Genomic DNA, 21,309 nt, shown 5'->3' on the forward strand with positions numbered 1-21,309 from the left:
ATAAATCTATAGATTGTGGGGTTGGTTTTTTGGGTTTTTTTGGTTGTTCTGAATAAAAACTCACGTCGCGGCGGGTTGTGGTCCTGGGTGGGGGGCTGCTGGGGCCTCCGTGTTGGAGGGGACCTGTCAGGGATCTGGATGGATCCTGTCAGGGATCTGGATGGATCCTGTCAGGGATCAGCGTGGATTCTGTCAGGGATGTGGATAGGTCCTGTCGGGGATCATGGCGGATCCTGTCAGGGATCTGGATGGATCCTGTCAGGGACCGACCGGACTGGGTCGGTCCCCGTGAGGCGCCGTTTCCCGCCTCAGCGCTGTGAGGAAACTCCCCGGGAAGGCGGGAAAATTCCCGCCTTTTTCCTCCCCTCCCACCCGGCCGGGGGGAGGGGGGCAGTTGGGGATGCGCCGGCCACGCCCCCCCGCCCATCCTTCTCCCATTGGCCTGTTGACCCTCAACATCTGCATAGCCCCACCTCTTTTCCTTAGTGCTGCCACGCCTCTTTCCTTATAAGGTGCGCCCCCGCCCACTATTCCTCCCCACTGCCGTCAAGCGCGGCGGTGTCGCGCCTGCGCGGGCTTTTCGCCGCCGAGATGGCGGAGGAGCTGGAGCTGGAGCCGGTGTCGGCCGAGGCGGTGCTGCGGGAGCTGGGGCTCTTCGAACTGCGCTGCCAGGGGGAGGACGTGCCCGCCAGGCGTGAGGGGACCGGGGGGGGGGGAGCACGGCCTGGGGGGGGCTGGGGGTGTTGGGGGGAGCGGGGAGGGGGGGTATTGGGGGGCTGGGGGTGTCAGGGGAGGTGGGGGGGGCGGCTAGGGCTGTGAGGGGGGTGGTTTGAGGGGGTTTGGGGTGGTCTGGGGGTGTTGGGTGTTCTGGGGGTGTCAGGGGGGTGGTTTGAGGGGGTTTGGGATGGTCTGGGTGTGTCAGGGGGCTGGCTGAGGGGGTTTAGGGTGGTCTGGGCGTGTCAGGGGGGTGGTTTGAGGGGGTTTGGGGAGGTCTGGGGGTGTCAGAGGGGGTTTGGGGTGGTTTGGGGGGTATCGGGTGTATTGGGGGTATTAGCAGAGGCATTTGGGGGGTTTTGGGTGGTTTGGGGGTGTTGGGGGGTGTTTGAAGGAGTATTGGGTGGCTTGGCAGTGTTTGGAGGGTGTCGGGGGGTCTGGGGGTGTGAGGGGAGGTGTTTGAGGGGGTATTGGGTGGCTTGGGGGTGTTTGGGGGGTGTCGGGGGGTCTGGGGGTGCGAGGGGAGGTATTTGGGGGGATATCAGGTGGTTTGGGGATGTCAGGAGGGTTGTTTGAGGGGGTATTGGGTGGTCTGGGGGTGTCAGGGTGTGGTTTGAGGGGGTTTGGGGTGGTCTGGGGGTGTCAAGGGAGGGGTTTGGGGGGTATCAGGTGTATTGGGGGTATTAGCAGAGGCGTTTGGGGTGGTTTGGGGGTGTTAGGGGGGGTGTTTGAGGGGGTATTGGGTAGCTTGGGGGGGGTCTGGGGGTGCGAGGGGAGGTATTTGGGGGATAGCAGGTGGTTTGGGGATGTGAGGAGGGTTGTTTGAGGGGGTATTGGGTGATCTGGGGGTGTCAGGTGTTCTGGGGGTGTGAGGGGAGATGTTTGGGGGGGCGTTCAAGTGATTTAGGGGTGTCAGGAGAGGTGAGGGGGCCCACCGGCAGGTTTTGGGGTACCTTTGGGGGGGGGGATCCCCAACCCCATTAACCCTTCCCTGCCCGCAGTGGTGGAGCTGTGCCTGACCCACGGGCTGGGCCCGGTGGCGTTGGCCAACGAGCTGCTGGCCTTCGTCACCAGCAAGGACCTCGGCACCCAGCTCTCTGCCGACGGCCTCGACGCCTTCGAGCACGAGGTGTGTGTGTGTGTGTGGGGAGGGGGTCCCCCCGATATCCCCCACCCCAAAACCCCCAGGACAAAGAGGGGGGAACACACTCACCCCTCTCCTCTTCTTCCTCCAGGTCCTCGCCAAGCGGGACAGCAGGGTTCCCCGGAAGAGGGACAACCGCTACGGTGGGCTCCATGATGTCCACTCCCTCCAGGAGCTGTATCCTGCGGGTTTTGGGGTGATTCTTAAAAAAAAAAAAAACCCAACAAACCCAAAAATGGGGTGTCACGGTGTCTCCTGTGGGGTGCGTCGCGCTAACCCCGCCTCGGTGGAGCGCGTTCGGCCCCTCCTCTGGAAACGGAGCCTCGTTAGCGCTCGTTAACGGGAGGAGTTTATGGCTTAAGGGAGTGTTAGTGGGCATCCCCCCAAAAATAGGGATCTTGGGTGCTCCTTAACGAGCCGGCAGGCTTGACAAGGAAGAGGAGGATGAGCTGCTGGACGCCTACACCACGCCGTCCAAGGTGCGCGCCAACACCTTAACCCCAAAACCTACCCCCAAATTCACCGTTTTCTGCCTCAAAACCCCTCACCCCAAAACCATTCCTTAGGTTTTTGTTGTTTTTTTTTCCTCACAGGGTTCCCAAAAACGCAGCAATTCCACCCCGGAAAACCCCCGGCCCAAGCGGACCCTCTCCTCCCGCAGCCCTTACGCGCTCTTCTCTCCCAACAGCTTCTCCCCGAGGTAAACCGGCGCGCCGGGATCGGCGCCGGCGCCGACGGCGGTGCTGTCGGCGGTACCGCCACCGGTTCTCACCATCATCTCCCTTTTTTATTGTCCCCGCAGCGTCACCCCTTCTCAAAAATACGCGGCGCGCAGCAGCCGGGGCGAGGTGGTGGCCTCGTTCGGCTCCGTCCAGGGTCCCTCCTGGAGCGGTCGGGGTGGCCGCGGTTGCACCCCGAAACTTTTCGGTCCCCCGGAAGAAAATCTGACGAAAAACTACAAATTTATGTTCCAGAAAGCGCTTGACGTGCGGGAAGGTGACGCCACGACCCTGGGGTGGGGTGAAAGGAGGGTGGGGGGGGGGGCGGGTCGGGGAGGTGAGCCCCACCTCAATTTGGTGGTAAACCCTGTTTTTGGGGAGTGTTTTGGGGTGCGGACGACGCCTGTGTTCTCTCCGTAGCGCTGTCGTGGAGGATCGAGGAGCTTGGTGACGCCTTGAAGAGCCACCATCACCTGGAGGACTTCGCCTCGGTGTTCCTCCCGGCGCAGGTGAACCCCCCCCGCCTCACCCTGCCGGGTGTCACCGCAACACCCCGCACCCGCTTTGGATGGGGTCGGGGGGGGGAAAAAAACCCCAACCTCTTGGCATTTTGGGGCAAAACCGGCTGTTTTGGTGGGATTGCCATTTTCCGCCCCCCCCCTGCAGGAACCGGTGACGGTGTTGGGTCAGATCGGTTGCGACAGCAACGGGAAGCTCAACGCCAAATCGGTGGTGCTGGAGGGTGACCGGGAACACTCCTCGGGCCGGCAAGTTCCCCTCGACCTCTCGGAGCTGAAGGAATATTCCCTCTTTCCCGGCCAGGTGCGGCCGTGGCGATTTTTTTGGGGTGCAGTGGTGTGGGGGGGAGCACCCCAAATCTTCCTCACCCAAATCCTCCTCACCCCAAATCTTCCTCACCCAAATTTCGAGCCCGACGCCGTTTTTTTTTGTCACCCGCCTTTAGATCGTGGCGTTGGAGGGAACCAACAGCACCGGGAGGAGGCTGGTGGTCTCGAAGCTCTATGAGGTGACGGCGTGGCGCTGCCGGCGTCCCGCGTAGGCCTTTTGGGGTGAAAAAAGGAAGATTTTTGAGGCAGTTTATGGTTTATCCGCAGGGGGTACCCCTTCCCTTCCACGCGCCGCCGGAACCGGCCGCAGGTGAGCCCCGACGCTTCCCCTGCCGGCGGCCGCTCCGGTTTAAAGCCGGGATGTGTTAAACCTCCCCGCCGGACCAGGAAAAGTGCCCCCCCGCCCCCCTCTTTGTGCCCCCCCTTTGTGCCCCCCAAACCCCCCCTCTTTGTGCCCCCCAAACCCCTCTTTTTGTTCCTAAACACCCTTTTTTTTGTCCCCAAACCCCCTCTTTTTGTCCCTAAACCCCCTTTTTTGTCCCCAAACCCCGCCTCGGTCTCCCCGCAGAGCAGAGGATGGTGCTGGTGGCCTGCGGACCCTACACCACCTCCGACAGCATCGCCTACGACCCGCTCGCCGACCTCGTCGAGGTCATCGCCCGCGACCGCCCCGACGTCTGCGTCCTGGTGAGGGGCCGCGGCGGGGAGGGGGTCCCCCCCAATCTCGGGGGGCGGGGCTTGAGGGACCCCCTTTTATTATATAGATTAATTATTTATATTAATTAAACCGACTCTATATTATAAAACAAAAGACCGCGGTGTGAAAACGCGTTTGAGGTTTCAAAACCTTGAAAATCAGCATTAAAAAAACGCTGCTGAGGAGAGAGGCGGCTCAGGCGTAAACCCAAAACACCTGTTTTTCACCCCAAAGTGACAGAACACCCGTTTTTCACCCCAAAGTGACAAAAAAAGCCTTGTTCTAAGAGCGAATCGTGCTCTTTGAGCCGTCCCCAGCAGTCAGAGCCTGACTTCCCGCTCGGAAAGGACGCCCTGGTTTTATCGGTCTCCCCTTTTGGGCTTGCGGGATAAAATTGGAGCTTAATTAACGAGAATAATTTAAAAAAAAAATACCTTTTTCTGGGGGTTTAACGCCTTTAACTTGGCTCTCGGCGACGTGCGTGGTTTGTGGTTTTCTCTGATTTTTTTTTTTTTCACCGTTTCTTCGCAGTTTGGGCCGTTCCTGGATGCCAAGCATGAGCAAGTGGAGGTGAGGGAAAATTGGGGCGCCCCTTGGGGTCCCCCCCAAACTTGGCTTCATCCCTTGTGGGGCAGCGGAGAGGGGGGGGCGCAGCGGGGCGTACCCCAAAACCCCCGTGAGAGCCACAGCCTGCGAGCGGGGTGATGTAGGGGCTGATTTGGTTGTTTTTTCCCTCAAACTCCTACATCCACGCGGATTTTGGGTTGATTTATCCGTGGTGCCGGACTCCGGGAGGGCGAAGAAGCTGGGGAAAGGCGGTGGGGGTGTCGCGGCGTCCTCCCCGTGCACCCCAAAAGAAGGGGGGAATTGTGCGAATCCCGTCGTTTTCCCTCAATCCCTAGAACTGCCAGCTCCTGGGGTCCTTCGCCGACGTCTTCAAACTCTGCCTGAAGACGATAATCGAAGGGACGAGAAGGTAGGGACGGCGACTGCGTGAAATTATTACAGCCTCCACAGGTAGTTTTTGCCCAAAAACTCTTCTTTCTGCACCAAATGGGCTCTGGACGGGGGGATTTCCACCGATTCCTGCGAAGGAAACAGGCGGCGGCGGGGGGAAAATCCCGAGATTTTAGTTGAAAAAAACCTCGTAACAGGCTCTGAAATGGATCCGAGCTGCGTCCGCCCGCTGCCAGACGCGTTTAGAGCCGGATCCCGGTTTTTTCCCTGCTAAAAATCCGAGGAGAAAGGAACCGGGAACGCTTGACGGCGCTTGCTTTTTTTTTTTCCCCCCTCCTCCTCTCCTCGGTGTCATCCCGGCGCCGGCTGACGGCGCTTCACCCTTCCCGGCGGCGCGAGGGACGGGGCGAACAAAGAACAAGCGAGCTGGTTTGTTTTGGGGTTTTGTGGTTGGTTTTTGTTTGGGTTTTTTGGGTTTTTTTGGTGCGTTTTTGGTTTTTTCTCTCCCTTTCCTGCCGGGCGCTGCCTGCCTCTTTCATCCGCCGGCAGCCACGGGGCCGCGCCGCCCTCGCGCCGGCTGTCCTGCGTTCGAGGGCTTGGGGGGACACCCCAAAAACTCCGCGCCGCTCCGGCGTCTCTCAGACCCACCGCCGCCTCTTAGCATAGCCAGACCTTTTCCTTTAGCATTGTTTTTTAAATTCACCAAAAAGGCTGGTTTTAAGCTCTTTTTGGGGTGGTTCAGTTTTTTTTTTTTAATGCTTTTTTGCTTCGCTGAGGTCCCTGCGCAACGGGGGAAAGCTGTATTCACAACCCGATTGTTTGTCAACGCTCTCCGGGGGCTTCGAGCCCCCGGAGAAAAAAAACCGATCACCTTCTCGCAGCGCTTGCCCTTCGCAGGGGGGGAAACACCTCTCCCGCAAAAACCGAGTGGGTTTTGGGGGGGATTTCAGCAGATTTGGGGTCCTCTCGCTGCCAGAATGCCCCCCAAAAATGGGCTAGTTTTGAAGGTTCCGGCTGTAGTTTCTACATAAAGCGCTGTTTCCGGGTGTTGAAATGTTCCTCGGCTCCGCCTGTTCCTTAATCCCCTGGTTTTTCCCTCTTTTTTCCGACCGCGCCAGCTCCCGGCTCCTCTTCGTTCCTTAATCCCCTGGTTTTTCCCTCTTTTTTTCCACAGCGCCGGCCCTCGGCTCCTCTTCGTTCCTTAATCCCCTGGTTTTTCCCTCTTTTTTCCGACAGCGCCGGCTCTCGGCTCCTCTTCGTTCCTTAATCCCCTGGTTTTTCCCTCTTTTTTCCGACCGCTGCCGGCTCTCGGCTCCTCTTCGTTCCTTAATCCCCTGGTTTTTCCCTCTTTTTTTCCACAGCGCCGGCTCTCGGCTCCTCTTCATTCCTTAATCCCCTGGTTTTTCCCTCTTTTTTCCGACCGTGCCGGCTCTCGGCTCCTCTTCGTTCCTTAATCCCCTGGTTTTTCCCTCTTTTTTCCGACCGCGCCGGCTCTCGGTTCCTCTTCGCTCCTTAATCCCCTGGTTTTTCCCTCTTTTTTTCCGACAGCGCTGGCTCTCAGCTCGTCTTCGTCCCCTCGCTGCGGGACGTCCACCACGACTACGTCTACCCGCAGCCGCCGTTCCTCTGCCCCGAGCTGCCGAAGGACGACAAACCGGTAACGAATCCCCGTTCAACAATTCCGCTTTTTACCCCAAAGAAGCCGAAAAATGCCAAATTTCTGGGAAAACCCCACCCGTCCTCGGAAAAACAAGTTGCCGAGGCTTGAGATGAAATCTCCCCTTTTTTTTTTTAATTCCGGCATTTTTTTTTTTCCATCCGGCAGCGGTTTCTTGCCAAAAATAGCCCCTTTTGGGAGCAAATATCGGCGGAGGTGCGACTTCCTGGGGGAGAAGGGATTTGGGAGCGGAAATCCGGTGATCCCCGCGCCTCGCTCGTTAGGTCGCGGCGTTCCCCAAGACGCTTAACGAGCAAACGGGGAATTAAATAAACGCAGCGAGACGGTGTCAGCGCCGGGAAACCTGCGGCGGTCGAGCCGGCGCCGCACGGAGCTCCTTCTCGGCTCTCGCCGTGATCCTGTGCCTCTTCCCAGCCCTTTTTGGGTTACAATTCCCTAATTTAATTCTTTTTCTAGGGAGCAGCTTCTGATGCTCCTGGGGGAAAGGCCAGCACGGCTGCGGCGTTTTTTGGGGCACGTTTTGGGCTTTTGAGGAAAGCTTAGAAAGATCGTGGCGTCTTAGGACTGGTTTAGGAGCGTTTAAGGAAAGCTCAGCGTGATTGCGACGTTTTAGGGCAGGTTTGGGGTGGTTTAGGGCAGATTTGGGGCATTTGAGGAAAGCCCAGCATGACTGCAGCATTTTGGGGCGGGTTTGGGGCATTTTGGGGCGGGTTTGGGGCATTTTGGGGCGGGTTTAGGAGCGTTTAAGGAAAGCTCAGCATGATTGTGACGTTTTAGGGCAGGTTTGGGGTGTTTTAGGGTGGGTTTGGGGCGTTTAAGGAAAGCTCAGCGTGATTGTGACGTTTTAGGGCAGATTTGGGGTGGTTTAGGGCAGATTTGGGGTATTTGAGGAAAGCCCAGCGTGACTGCAGCGTTTTGGGGCAGGTTTGGGGCGTTTTAGGACTGGTTTAGGGGCGTTTAAGGAAAGCTCAGCATGACTGTGATGTTTTAGGGCGGGTTTGGGGCGTTTTAGGGCGGGTTTGGGGCGTTTTAGGGAAAGCTCAGCGTGATTGCGACGTTTTAGGGCAGATTTGGGGTGGTTTAGGGCAGATTTGGGGTATTTGAGGAAAGCCCAGCGTGACTGCAGCGTTTTAGGGCGGGTTTGGGAGCGTTTTGGGGCGGGTTTGGGAGCGTTTTGGGGCGGGTTTGGGAGCGTTTGGGGCGGGTTTGGGAGCGTTTTGGGGCGGGTTTGGGAGCGTTTTGGGGCGGGTTTGGGAGCGTTTGGGGCGGGTTTGGGAGCGTTTTGGGGCGGGTTTGGGAGCGTTTAAGGAAAGCTCAGTGTGATTGTGACACTTTAGGGCAGATTTGGGTCAGTTTAGGGCAGATTTGGGGTATTTGAGGAAAGCCTAGCGTGACTGCAGCGTTTTGGGGCGGGTTTGGGGTATTTTGGGGTGGGTTTAGGGGCGTTTTAGGACTGGTTTAGGGGCATTTAAGGAAAGCTCAGCGTGATTGTGACATTTTAGGGTGGGTTTGGGGCGTTTTAGGGCAGCTTTAGGAGCGTTTAAGGAAAGCTCAGCATGATTGCGATGTTTTAGGGCAGGTTTGGGGCAGTTTAGGACTGATTTGGGGTATCTGAGGAAAGCCCAGCGTGATTGCGGCGTTTTGGGGCGGGTTTGGGGCGTTTTGGGGTGGGTTTGGGGCGGGTTTGGGGCGTTTTGGGGCGGGTTTGGGGCGTTTTGGGGTCTGTTTTGCGCTGGCGGGGTTGGCAAAGCCGCAGCCCGCCCCGGCGTCACCCTCTTCCCCCCCCACCCCGCCGCCAGCGTGTCCACTTCGTGTCGGACCCCTGCACCCTGGACGTCGACGGCGTCGTTTTCGGCCTCACCTCCACCGACCTCCTCTTCCACATGGGCGCCGAGGAGATCAGCAGGTGGGTGCCGGCGGGAAGCCCGGATTCGGGAACGCGTCGGAGCGGGGAATCTCCCGCCGGCCGTTGGATCCAGCCCCAAATTTGCGGGATCTCGGCAGGAAGCTTCGTCCGTGGGCGTTCCCCCCTCGGTTGTCTCCTCCAGCGGCTCGTTTCTCTCCCGGTGCTTGGCAGAGTGGCTCCCGGCTCGTTAATTAGGCTGCGTGCCTAATTAATCAGTACAGCCCGCGAGTTTGGTGTTTCTTTTTTCCCTTTTCCTCCCTTTTCTTAACGGTTTTACAGCTCGTTTTCTCTCGCAGCTCATCCGGGATCTCGGACAGGTTCACGCGAATCCTCAAGCACATCCTGACGCAGAGGAGGTGAGGGCTGAGTACCAAACACCCGGTCAACCCCAAAAAGGGCTTTTTTCTGGCCGAACGAGGGAGCCTCCTGCACTGTTCTCGCCATCTTCCCTTATAAAGTCTTTTTTTAACCTAAAAAAAATGTCCTTTTGGGCTTTGATAACCCTTTAAAAATAGAGTCAGAGGGTTTTTAGCGCTGTAAGTCCTCCGCCTGCTGTGCGTCAGGCTTCCCCAGCTGACCGCTGCCCTCAGAGATACCTGGCGACGGTCAGAAGAAGCAGAAATAACTCTTTCTGCCCCCAAATTATCTGCCGGTTGTGGCCGAGGCTTGTTGCTACAGGCGAAGGCGGTTGTTCCTGGCTGCGGTAACCTCTTTCCCCCCCCCGTCCCTCCGCCGGCAGTTACTACCCGCTGTACCCCCCCTCGGAGGAGCTGAACGTCGACTACGAGAGCTTCTGCAGCTACGCCGCGCTACCCGTCACACCGGACGTCCTCGTCACCCCCTCGGAGCTGCGGTACTTCGTTAAGGTCGGTCGGTGCGTGCGCCCGCCGAAATAACCCCGAAACCACTGCGCTTGGGCAAAACCCGGGTTACAGCGCGAATAAAGCACAGGCGGACGTACGGCAGCGACTGTAGCCGGGCGGCTGTTGGCGTCCGTGTCAGCTGTAGCTGGGCGGCTGTCGGCGTCCACGTTCGTGTCCATGTTGGTGTCCGCGGTGGCTGTAGCGGGCAGCTGTCAGTGTCCGTGTCGGCGTCCACGGTGGCTGTAGCCGGGCGGGTGTCGGCATCCACGTTCGTGTCCATGTCGGTGTCCGTGTCAGCTGTAGCCGGGCGGCTGTTGGTGTCCACGTTCGTGTCCATGTCGGCGTCCGTGTCGGCTGTAGCCGGGCGGCTGTTGGCGTCCGCGTCGGCTGTAGCCGGGCGGCTGTCAGCATCCGCATCAGTGTCCATGTTGGCGTCCGTGTTGGCTGTAGCCGGGCAGCTGTCAGTGTCCGCATCCGTGTCGGTGTCCATGTCAGTGTTCGTGTTGGCTGTAGCTGGGTGTCCGCGTCGGTGCCCGCATCGGCTGCAGCCAGGCGGCTGTTGGCATCCGTGTCAGTGTCCACGTCGGCGTCCACATCGGCTGTAGCTGGGCGGCTGCCAGTGTCCGCATCGGCTGTAGCTGGGTGTCCCATGTCGGCATCCGCGTTGGCTGTAGCCGGGCGGCTGTCGGCGTCCGCGTCAGTGTCCATGTCGGCGTCCGCATCGACTGTAGCCGGGCGGCTGTTGGCATCCGCGTTGGCTGTAACTGGGTGGCTGTCGGTGTCCACATTGGTGTCCATGTCCGCGTCCATGTCGGCTGTAGCCGGGCGGCTGTCGGCGTCCGTGTCGGCATCCGCGTCGGCTGTAGCTGGGTGTCTATGTCAGTGTCCATGTTGGCGTCCGCATTGGCTGTAGCCGGGCGGCTGTCGGCATCCGCGTCGGTGTCCATGTCAGCATCCGCATCGACTGTAGCCGGGCGGCTGTTGGCATCTGCGTTGGCTGTAGCTGGGTGGCTGTCGGTGTCCACATTGGTGTCCATGTCCGCATCCACGTCGGCTGTAGCCGGGCGGCTGTCGGCGTCCACGTCGGCTGTAGCTGGGTGTCTATGTCAGCGTCCATGTCGGCGTCCGCATCGGCTGTAGCCATGCGGCTGTCGGCATCCGCGTCGGCTGTAGCCGGGCGGCTCTCAGCATCTGTATCCGTCACCATCGCTCTCGTATTCCCGCAGGACGTGCTGGGCTGCGTCTGCATCAATCCCGGTCGGCTGACGAAGGGCCAGGTGGGGGGTACCTACGGCCGCCTGTACGTACAGCGGGAGGACGCCGAGGGCGAGCGGAAGAGTCCGTGTGTTGCCGCTCAAGTCGTTAAAATCTAACTCGCCGGGCCGGAGACTTATTTCTCGGACCCTTCTTCCGCCTACGACTTCGTTTCTTCACGGAAAGAAATCGCCGTTAAAATACACTCTGAATTTGGGGTTCAAATAATTGCGAATTAATTGATTAACGATAAGCGCGGGAGGTGATTTTTTTGGTAGCGATTTTTACGGGTGCGGTTTCGGGCGAGCTGGGTCAGCAGCCACGGACGCGCAGGGCGATTCGGGGTCGCTCGTTAGCTGGAGCGGGAGCTGCGGCTTCCCTTCCCGCTCGTTAAGTTAACGAAGATGATATTTACCCACGGGAAAAGAGGAATCCTGGTGCGGAAAGGGGAATCTCGGTGCGCGGCGAGGCCGAAATCCTCCTCTGCCGGGGTACCGGCGTCCTGGCTTCACCTCCTGCGTGCCATCGTTTGCGTTGAGCTTCCTCATTAGGGGACTCTGAGTTTAATTAGTCCGAAAGCAATTAATTTACCGGTGCCGGGGGGGCTGTGCCGCTGTTTCACCGCGGCTTCGGTGAAGGATGCCGCAGCTCCTGGCTCGGCTGCGGGCAAAAAAAAAAAAAACCAACGCCGGCTTTGGGTTTGAAACGTTTTTCCCCCGCGTTTTGCCTGAAATTTGTGGCGACGAAGCTGAAAATTAATTAAAATCCTTCCAGAGCTCGGCTCCGCCTCTCCCGGTGTTTGTTCCGCTCCGATGCCAGGGGGAAAAAGGGGGGAAAAAGGTTGGTTTTTTTTTTTTTCTGGAAAAAAGGTAAATCCGCTGAATGAGTTTCATAAGTCCCCGCCGCGGGGCAGGTACAGGTGGCGGGAGGCCGGAAAACAACCTCGTCAGTCGGTGCTGAGCCGGCGCGCGTCTCCCTTCGTTAATTTTCCACTTAATTACCTGCCCGGCCTTATTACCGACTCCCTCGAGAAGCGGCGTCTTTATCTTCTCTCACCCTTCAAATCCCACGGGGGCGTTGGGGCGTATTTAGGGGAAAACCAGGGGAAAACGGGGTCCGGAGAGGGAGATCCCCTTGTGATTTTTTTTTTTTGTGCGTGTGTGTGCGTAACTCCGGCTGGCCAGGATTTGCCGGAAAACGTCTCTTTTCTCCCCAAATATCAGCGCAGAGCAGCTGGGCAGCGTTGCGGTCTTCTCCAACCGTCGCATCTCGGTTCCTCCTCTGGTCTCTTGCCGATTTTAGCGCTTCACCCCAAATAAAACACCGTTTTTTTTTCCCAGCGTTGGGTAAAAGAGCTTCCCCCCCCACACACTTTTTTCCAGAGATTCCAGTTTTTTTTTCCTTCAGCCTTGCAGGAGGAGGGGAGCCAAAAACCCCCGTTTTCTCCCCATTTTTGGCTTTTGCCTCAGTTTCCCCTCATAAAAACGCCGGGTTTAGTTCAAACACGAGCGGGGACGAGCTGGGTGCCGCGCCGATGGCGGGGGGGGGGGGGCGCGTTTCCGATTCAAATCCATCAGGACCGAAGCAGCCGGCATCTCATTTTCCGGCTTAATTAGATGATCCTTGAGGACGAGGCTAATTTGGGATTTAAACGAGCGGAGGCTCCGGCATTACGAGTTGGCCAAGGATTTTTTTTTTTTTTAATTTATTTTTGGAGGCGGGGGGGGGAGCTACGCCGCTCCGTAGGGAATCCCCCGCTTCCCTCTGACGCCAGCAGGAATTTTTCCAGCTTTATTTCTATTTCCCCAGGGATTTTTTTTTTTCTACCGGAGAGCTGGATCGCCGCGGCGTCTTTCCCGTGGCGGAGCGGGGAAATCGAGGCGCGACGGCGTTTCCCGCCTGCCGTGGGGAAAGGTGAAGCCATCCGGCTCTTCATCCCGGTGAGAAACGAACGCCGTCATTCCGTGTTTTGGGAAAGGGGGGAGGAAAAAAGGATTCCCCCCCCCTCCCGCCTGCCTCCCCGGGAAGGGGGAAGCGAGGCCCCGTGCCGGGGTGGGGCTTGCACGTTGGCTCGGAGCCGGCTGCGCCGACGCTCCGGCATTGGGAGGAAGGGAACGGCCGCGGTTGGCTCCGGCTCAGCCGCCAGACCGGGAGGAAGACGCGGTGAGTATCGGCCGCGACCCCGGTTTTGCTTTCCGGTGAGATTTCCCCCCCGGGCTGTCGTCCCAGCTCCGGGTCACCGGTGCCGGCATCGGGTGTAGCCGTTAAGGGGTGGTGGTGGGGGACACGGCGGTAAATTTGGGAGCTGGGGGGGGGGGGGGGGGCGCGGATTTGGCCTCTCTTCCCGGCGGATCACGGCACCGGCTTGCAAATCCCTGCCGCTGCGAGCGGTCGGGATGCCGAGGACGAGGTCTGTGTGGGGGGGGCAGTTCTTTTTCATGCAATTAAGGATGTTTTTGTGTCCCTGTCACATCCCTGCTCCCCAATTTAAAGGAGACGGCGGGGGAATGATTCCATCCTTTTTTCCCAAGGGAAAAAAGAGCGGATCCCTTCCCCGGCGCCCCCCCCCTTCTCGCCCCCCCTCCCCGTTTCTCCGCAGCCACCTCTTAATTTTAGCCCCCAGCTGCGAGCTTTCCGACTGCCCCCGGCTTAAATTAGCCGACAGATCCCCGGCGCAGACGGCGCGCTTTCGGGGAGCGAGGCCGGATCCTGCTCCGGGATTTTTCAGGGAGGAGGGGTTTGTTTTTTTTTTTTTTTTTAGTGCAAACGGGGATTCAGGGATTTTTTTTTTTTTTTTTTTAAATCCATATTTCAAGGAGTTGCCCCGGATAGCCGGAGCGGACTCCGACCCCATCACGGGGAAAGAGAAGCGACCTGTGCCCTCATCCCACCCCGAATGCCTGCGCCAGGATCCCCACCCGGGAATTCCCGGCGCTTCCCCGGCACTCGGGTGGGGCTCGGCCGGGAGGAGCCGCCCTCAAGAGTTGTTTTTCCTGGTTTTACGGCTTTTTTTTTCACCCCCCCCCCCCACCTCGGCTTCGGTTTGTCGCCGCTGCAGCGGGCGGCACGGCGCAGCCGGGGAAACTGAGGCGCGGGGAGGGGTTCGGCTACGGTTGAGGCCGCCGCATTTTCCTACCGTGCGCCGGCATTTCCTCATCCTCCAACTTTCCTCCTTGGATTTTCCTGATTGGTGAAAATCTCTCCCCGATATCGGTGTTTTCCCAGTCCTGGGCGGGGGGGAAAAAAACCCCAAACCCAACAGCGTTGGATGACGCGGCTGTTCGGAGGGGAGAGCCGGCGCTGCCGTGCCCCGAACGCACCTTGCCGCGGTGTCCCTCGGCGCAGAGACGTCGCCAGCGGCTCTTGCCTCCCCGCTTGCCGATCCGGCGCGCGCCCCTCATCCGGATTCGGCGTCGGATGCTCGAGGTAGGACAGCGCCGGTGTCGGATGCTCGAGGTAGGACAGCGCCGGCGCCGCGATCCTGCGGAGAGAAATTAATTCCCCGTTTTAACCGATTTCAGCTTTTGCGATAACTGGATGATCTCGGATAAATCCTTCCTCACGGATCAATGCCGGCTGCCGGGGCGTCACCCCACACATCCGCAAAAGGCTTTTGGCATCGCTCCGAAACATCCCTATTCCCTAAAAAAATCGATAATCCCCATCCCGAAGGGTCCCTTTGCTGCGCCCCAACGCTCCTCCGGCTCGGGGACCATGGGAAAAGGGGGTGCGTTTTCATCTCCCGCCTGAATATCCCGTCCTCCGTGGGGGATAGAAGGGCAAAACCTCTTTCCGGGTACGGAATTTTAGGCGAGGATTTTCTCTGGGCACCGATAAAAGGTGCAAAAAGGCTCAAAAAGGCTCAAAGAGGGGGAGAGACGGAAGGATCTGCCTTCGTTTTCCGCGGCGGTTGCTCGCTCGCTTGATTTCCGCACCTTTGAGCGCGGAAAAGGAATTTAAGCTTCCGTCGCTTCATCGCTGTTTTTGCAAGATCTTGATAAAAAGAGTTGGCGGAGACGCCGGGATGGGCAAACGGCCGCTCTGCGAGGAACCGGGGGGCTGAGGAAGGGCCGGCTCTTCGTGTAACGACGCATAAATTGCTGCGAAATGGGCTAAAAAACCCCCACGTTTTTGAGTGGCAAAGCATAAACCGCTGAAAGCGGGCGGAAGGGAAACGGATTTTCGTGTGGCGAAGTCTAAATTGCTGAAAACGGGCAGAAAAAGAAACAAATTCTCACGTTACTGAAGCCTACGCTGCTGAAAACGGGCCCAAAAGAAACAACAGGTTTTGTGAACCCTAAATTGCCCAAAACAGGCGGGAAGGAAACGAAATTTCACGTGCCGAAGCCCGAATCGATGAAAACGGGCAAAAAAGACACGCGTTTTTCCTCTGTGGGGAATCAAAAAGGCAAATTGGGGAAAGGGGCGAATATTCCGGAGGCGGACGTCAGCGGAGATGCTGGGAGAGACGTTAAATCTCGGCGCCTCGGGCTTTCAGCCGGCTTCTTAACGACGAGCAGCTAAAACGAAGGCTCGCGTGGGGCGCGGGTTGAGTTGGAGCCCTCCGATCTTCTCTCGAAGCACCTCCCGTTGGGGTTTTTTTTCCTTCTTCCTCCTGTGAGAAACCGCCTCAATTTTCCCCCATTTCTCTCTTTACCGCGAGTCGCGGTTGGCGGGAACGCCTGGATTATCCTTGGTGCGTAACGAGGTTTTGAAACGCCGGCACCGTCGCGAAACGCTCCGGCAGCAGCTTGGCGAGTCACCCGAACCGCGGCGCTAACGGGGTACGCCTCGTCACGCTAATCGGGAGGCGAAAAAGCTTTCGGTTAAAGCCTTAAATCACCGAGGACGCGCCCGGCGGGCTGGGAAGAGGCACCCGCCGGCGGCTCGGCCGACGGAAGGACGCGCCGCGCGGCTGAACGCCGGTGAAAACCCCCGTAAAGAAGTTAGCGAGGGTTTTACGTTTGGTTTTGTGCTCCCTTTCCGACTTCGTTTTCCACCTGTTCCGTGTCACTGCTGCAGGGAATCAGGCGCGCTGGTAACGCTCCCATCTTTTGAGCCGGTTTACTTGGTTGTCGGCGCTGGAAAATGCCGGGAAAAGGGATTTTAAGGATTTCTCTGATCAAAAAAAACCCTATTCCGTGTGTTTTCGGGGCTCGCTGACCCTTTCCCAGGCTGCGCCGGCACCAAATCCCCTTTTCCGAGGTCTTTTTTTTGTTGTGTTGTGGGTTTTTTTTTCTCCCCGAGCACAAAGGGAAAGGGCGCTACCCGCAGCCCTGAACTTTCCCGGCGTTCACCCCGGCTCCGGGAGCTCGCTTTGGCGCTGGCGGTGATCACAGGCGGCCTTTGTCCCAGCCCAGTGGGGCGCTGGATTTTCGGCCGGAGCCCAGGCTTGGGAAAGAAGAGGATGGCGGAGAGGAGCAGGGAGGAGAAATTGGGGTGAGGGAGAGCGATTTCTGTTCGGTGGAAGATGTTGAACCCAAGTTCCTGTGCTGTCCGGGAGGGGAAACGATCCTTTTCACGGCGGTGGTCGCTCCCCGACGCACGCTCGGCCCCCTCGGCGTCATCCCGCATCCCAACCTTGACATTAAATATTTCCGAGCGACGAGAGGCTTTTTTTTTCCTATAAACCCACTTTTTTTTGTTGTTGTTTTTAAACGATTTCAGCGCTTTTGCGCGGCTAACCCACGACCGGCTGTGGTTGCGCGGCGCGAGGGGAGCTGAGCGGGGTGGCTTGCGGCCACGCATCCGGCAGGCGTTTCGGCGAGCCACCGGCGCTCCTCCGAATCCAGATCTCCGGGAAGAAGCGCTTCCTTCGGTTCCTTTCTCTCCGCGGACGGCAGCGGCTCCACCGTCATCTTCTCGCCCCCCCCCTTCCCGGTGTTCTCACGGCGCCTGTATTTCACGCGAGCGGCGCAGCCGCCGCCTCTGCAGCCTGTCATTACGCCGCCCGCTTTAATCCGCCCGGGATTAACGAAGCTGAATTCTGCATCGTCAGGATTTTGGTTTTTTTTTTTTTTATTTCCCTGGCCGGAGCTGCTGGGAACGGGCTTACCGGTGAACCGCGTTCCTGATGCCGACAGCATCGCCGGCGTCTCGTCCCTGCTTCGTTTCGTGTTGTTTGGGCGATTTTTCTGCCGCTCCATCTCCTCTCCCCTACGCTGCTGTCAACCGAACGTGACCTCGGGAGCGTCTCCGGCTGTAGCGGCGCGTACGTGGGTCTCTGGTCGCGGGGAGGGAGATGGAACGGTGTTTCTCCGCGCCGAGAAGAGGCAATTGTGGGGGGAAAAAAAAAAAAAACAACCAAAAAAAGGGAATAAAGCCGGCAGCGTAGATAGGATGAGACCGCGGATGTGGTTTCGGCAGCGCTTTCTAACGATGATGACGGTGCATCAGGTGGTTGAAGGTGAACGTGGGATTTTCCCATCCCTCTGTCTATCGTTATTATATTTTTAAGGACAAATATAAAGGGTAGCGGTCAGGCGCGGTTCAGGGAAGAGGCGGGACGATCCGGCAGCCCTCCGCGGTCTCGGTGGGACTGCGCCGCCTCGAAACCCCGGCGCTTGAGATCCCGAAGAGCTCAACGCCCGCCGAACGACGCCGCGTTCGACACCGCCGGGCGCGTGGCTCCCGCCGTAATTGAAACGCCGGCCCTCGGGGAAGGTCACCCGCCTCGATTCATCCGGCGTCGGCCGCAGACTGGTTTTTGCTGGTTCTTTGGCACCGGCCGGGGCGGGTTTCGGCTGGGGGAAAGCGCCTGATGTGGTTGTTGGGGCTGTTAAAACACGGGGGGGGGGGGGAACGACTGTTTCCCAGCTGGGCTTTGTGGTGTTCATCGGTGAGCGGCTGACGGGGAAAACCACAACCGGGGAATCGCTCGTGACCGCTCGCCGGCGACGGTTCGGGGGTCGATTTGAGGAGCAGGGCTCGGCCGCAGTGGTTTCAGCCGTGGTTTCACCGTCGGCTCTCGTTTTCTAGGCGCGGCTGTGCCGGGAGGTGTGGTACAAACAGCATAAAACAGGCTGGAAGCTGTTAGGAGCGGTTGTTTTAGCGGCGGCGGGGCTCAGCGCGCCGGACAAACCCGTCTCTGAATCCCTTATAAACCCTGTTCTGTGCTCGCAGCCGGCGGCAGATCGGATACGGTTTTACAGAAACAAGGAGCGATGGGATTTCATTTTTTCCCCCAGAAAATTTAGCGATAAAGGCTAAATCTCCAGACCTTTCTGCTTGCTGATTTTTAAAAAAGTAATGCTCAGGTGGCCTGAAACCCGTTTCCTCCCTTTTTCTGTCCCACCGAGGCGTCTCCCGAGGTCGTCCGTAACGTTATCATCACCAAAAATGCCCATTTTTGCCCCGTTTCTCCCCACGGCTGAAAAATCTCGCTTAGAACGGAATGCGTAAAGCGTCGCAGTTGAACGAACATGACTAAAACGGGGGGAAAAAACCCGACTTCCTTCCCCCTCACGCCTTAATCTCCATTATTTTTTTATTTTCGTTTGTTGTTGGGTGGGGCTGGGTTATGCATGGCCAAGAGGAGAGGGAATTGAAGTGAAAAAAAAAAAATCTCCTCTTTTGGGCTAGAAAAGCCGCTTTTCGACGCCGCGCTCTCCCAACCTTTAACTCCGGACCCCGATTCCCCCATAAAAATGCAAATCCTTTTGGATTTCCAGCTCTGACCCCGTTCCTGATTTTACTCCCACTCGAAACAAATCTCGAGGAGAGGCCCCGAGTGCCTGGATTTAATTACCTGGGTTGTTTTGTTATCGATAACGCAGCCAACGAACTTTCGATAGAGAACCGGCGAACGTCTGGAATTAATTTCCTGGGACGTGTTGACGTTGAGGATCTCTGTTCTACATGTTATAACTTGCTTTTAAGCGGTTTTTTTTTCTTTTTTTTTTTTTTTAATTTTGCAGATTATTTTTAAAGCCCGCCTTGCTGAGGTCTAGGAAGACAACCGTCTCTTGAGTCGGCGCGCGGAAGAGCTTCGCTCCTCGGTGCGATGTCCACCAAGGTGCCGATCTACCTGAAGAGGGGCAGCCGGAAGGGAAAGAAGGAGAAACTCCGCGACATCCTCTCCTCCGACATGATCAGCCCGCCCTTGGGGGACTTCAGGCACACGATTCACATCGGCAGCGGCGGGGAGAGCGACATGTTTGGGGACATTTCCTTCCTTCAGGGCAAATTTCATCTCCTCCCCAGGACCGAAGGCAGCTTCGATTCCGACAAGGACAGCCCCGACGCGGCGCCCTTCGAGTTCTCCAGGACGGCAACCATCTCCGGCTGCGAGCAGCCGTCCTCGGAGACTTCATCTCCCCTCCTTAAAAACGCCATCTCCTTGCCCGTCATCGGCGGGCCGCAGGCGTTGACGCTGCCCTCGGCGCAAGCCCCGCCGAAACCGCCGCGGTTACACCTGGATGACAAAACCCCGCCGGCGCGAAACCGGGAAGGCGAGGAGGAGAACGGCGAGGGCAGGAACGCCGTCCCGCCGCCGCCGCCGCCGCATCCCTGCGCCTCGCGTTTCGGCGCCCCGACGAACGGCTTCGCCGAGGAGGAGGGGAACGCCGAGCCGCCCTTCCTCTCCCACGCCGGCTCCCTCCTCTCCCTCCACGTGGATTTGGGGCCGTCCATTTTGGAGGACGTCCTGCAAGTGATGGAGAAACACCAAGCAGAGCGAGTGGGTGGCTCTATACAGGATTCGGGCAGGCAGGAAATCTTGACGTGAAGACAACTCAAGGTAAAGACGTTGAGAAATGGATGATGATGATTATTATTATTATTTTTTGGGTGGTTTGTGGTTTTTTTTTTTGCCAAGCGGCTCTTAAATTTCAGCTCCAACTCACAAGTTTGCCTCCACGCGCCTTCCCTCGGCGGGGCGCTGACGGCGATGTTGTTGTTTCCTCTCGCAGAGCCCGTCGTGCGAACGGGACGTGAGGGTTTATCCTCGGCGCCGCTCCCCGCAGAACTCCGGCTATTCCCTCAGCGTGGGGAGGAGAAAAAAAAAAACAAAAAAACCAACCAAAAACCAAAACCCAACCGCCCTACGAAGCCAAGACGAAACAGGCAGCGCTCGCTGCCGGATTATATCGCTGCTTGCCTGTATCAACTTCACCGCTAGCGACGGATCGAACCGTAGGACTGCGCCGAGCGGTAGAAAATAAAACACCGCGCCGTTATAAACGTTTGTGCTACTGGACGGGATGAAACGGCGACGGTTGAATTCCCAGATGTCTCGGTCGGGAGGATTTTGGGGTTTTGGGGGATTTTTGGGGGGGTTTTCGGTTGTGTTTTTTTTTTTTTTGCTTGAAGAAGGGCTGCGGTTTGCACTCAGTCGAGGCGAAAGGTGTGACACTCGCTGTCTGCCCATCACCCGAATCATCAAGGTGATGTCAAATGTCAGCCTTCGACTTTTTAATTTCTTTGAGATCCCACAAATCGGTAAATCTAGCGGTTACGCGGCAAAAGGCTCCGTCGGGCTTTAAGGTTGCGCTGTCTCTAAGGAGAGGCTTAAAAAAAAAAAAACAAACCCCGCTCGGGCTGTGTTTTAGCAAGTCAATCCGTGGCTGGAGCTTGGGGTTGGAATTTAAAGTCGTAAATAAGATGCAAAAAAAACCAACCGACCAACCCAAAAAAAAATGTTAAGTGAAGGGTGAGCGACCACCCGGCCAGATTCCTGCGCGACGGGGTGAAATTCATTCTGCCGAAAGACGCCGTCTCCATCAATCGCGGATTGTTTGGATGGACGGCGGAACGAGGGGGTGAAACGCTTCGGCACGCAGAAAGGAATGCGAATCCCTTCTGCTTTTAAAAAAAATAATTTAAAAAAAAATAAATAATTACTGGAAATGCCAATTCTGCTGACATCGGGGCAAAAGACCTTAACTGCGAGGGCTTTCATTCTCCTTCCCGATCTCTGAATCGAGGACAAGAGAAGCCTGTCGGACTCGGTAACGGCGCAAAAGCAAGCGGGACCTCGTTTCCTAGAGGCCGTCGTTAATTAACTGCATCGTTTTTAACTGTTTCTGGGAGTTTTAGCCCAGAATGAGACTGGGAGTCCCCTGCCCAGTAAGGAATTAAGGCACCTCTTGAAGAGCACACTGACTTTTTGCTGGCTTGCCGGAGCCTGACCGTGTATTTCTTTACGTCATCGATTTGCTGTTTCTTACAGGTATCGTTAAATAACGAGTCATTAGATTAATGAGCTCGTAGCTCGTCACCACGCAGTTGTGTCCCGGCTCTTGCTTACTCTTGCCCGTCTGCGTCCGGCGAGGCGCTCTCGCTGTACGACCGAAACACTCGTTTTTGGTGGAAACACCAAAAATTTGGGGTTAAACCAATTTCTCAAGCCTTCAGTCTGCAAAATAATTAAGAAAATGAGGTTAATTGAGTTCGGGCCAGGCAGCCGCTGGGTTTCATTTCTATTTGATTTTATGCTGGTATGGTTCAACCCTTACCTGGTCTGAACTGACGGCCCTTCCTCCGAATGACACCCATCCACATGGCGATGACTTATTTTTTAATTTATTTTA

At 57.4% G+C, this 21,309-nt stretch overlaps 2 protein-coding genes across 3 annotated transcripts; both read left to right on the forward strand.

The window, feature by feature from the left end:
* The first annotated feature begins 591 nt into the window (after positions 1–591).
* POLA2 (DNA polymerase alpha 2, accessory subunit) lies at positions 592–11,456 on the forward strand. Its single transcript, XM_050914784.1, has 18 exons — positions 592–694; positions 1,716–1,843; positions 1,950–2,035; positions 2,283–2,337; positions 2,452–2,558; positions 2,661–2,854; positions 2,998–3,086; positions 3,244–3,399; positions 3,542–3,604; positions 3,693–3,735; positions 3,994–4,112; positions 4,654–4,692; positions 5,025–5,098; positions 6,628–6,736; positions 8,557–8,663; positions 8,960–9,019; positions 9,403–9,529; positions 10,753–11,456. The coding sequence occupies exons 1-18, from the start codon at positions 592–594 to the stop codon at positions 10,897–10,899; spliced, it is 1,806 nt and encodes a 601-aa protein (XP_050770741.1). The 3' UTR covers positions 10,900–11,456.
* A 1,455-nt stretch (positions 11,457–12,911) lies between these two features.
* On the forward strand, positions 12,912–19,793 carry CDC42EP2 (CDC42 effector protein 2). Of its 2 annotated transcripts, XM_050914788.1 has the most exons (3): positions 12,912–12,943; positions 18,697–19,517; positions 19,690–19,793. In XM_050914788.1, the coding sequence occupies exon 2, from the start codon at positions 18,783–18,785 to the stop codon at positions 19,503–19,505; it is 723 nt and encodes a 240-aa protein (XP_050770745.1). In that variant the 5' UTR covers positions 12,912–12,943; positions 18,697–18,782; the 3' UTR covers positions 19,506–19,517; positions 19,690–19,793. The 2 variants fall into 2 exon arrangements, with proteins under 2 accessions (XP_050770745.1, XP_050770744.1); XM_050914787.1 differs by having other exon boundaries at positions 18,697–19,793.
* The last annotated feature ends 1,516 nt before the right edge of the window (positions 19,794–21,309 follow it).

The sequence above is a fragment of the Gymnogyps californianus genome, unplaced genomic scaffold (assembly GCF_018139145.2).
Source record: "Gymnogyps californianus isolate 813 unplaced genomic scaffold, ASM1813914v2 HiC_scaffold_82, whole genome shotgun sequence".
NCBI lineage: Eukaryota > Metazoa > Chordata > Aves > Accipitriformes > Cathartidae > Gymnogyps > Gymnogyps californianus.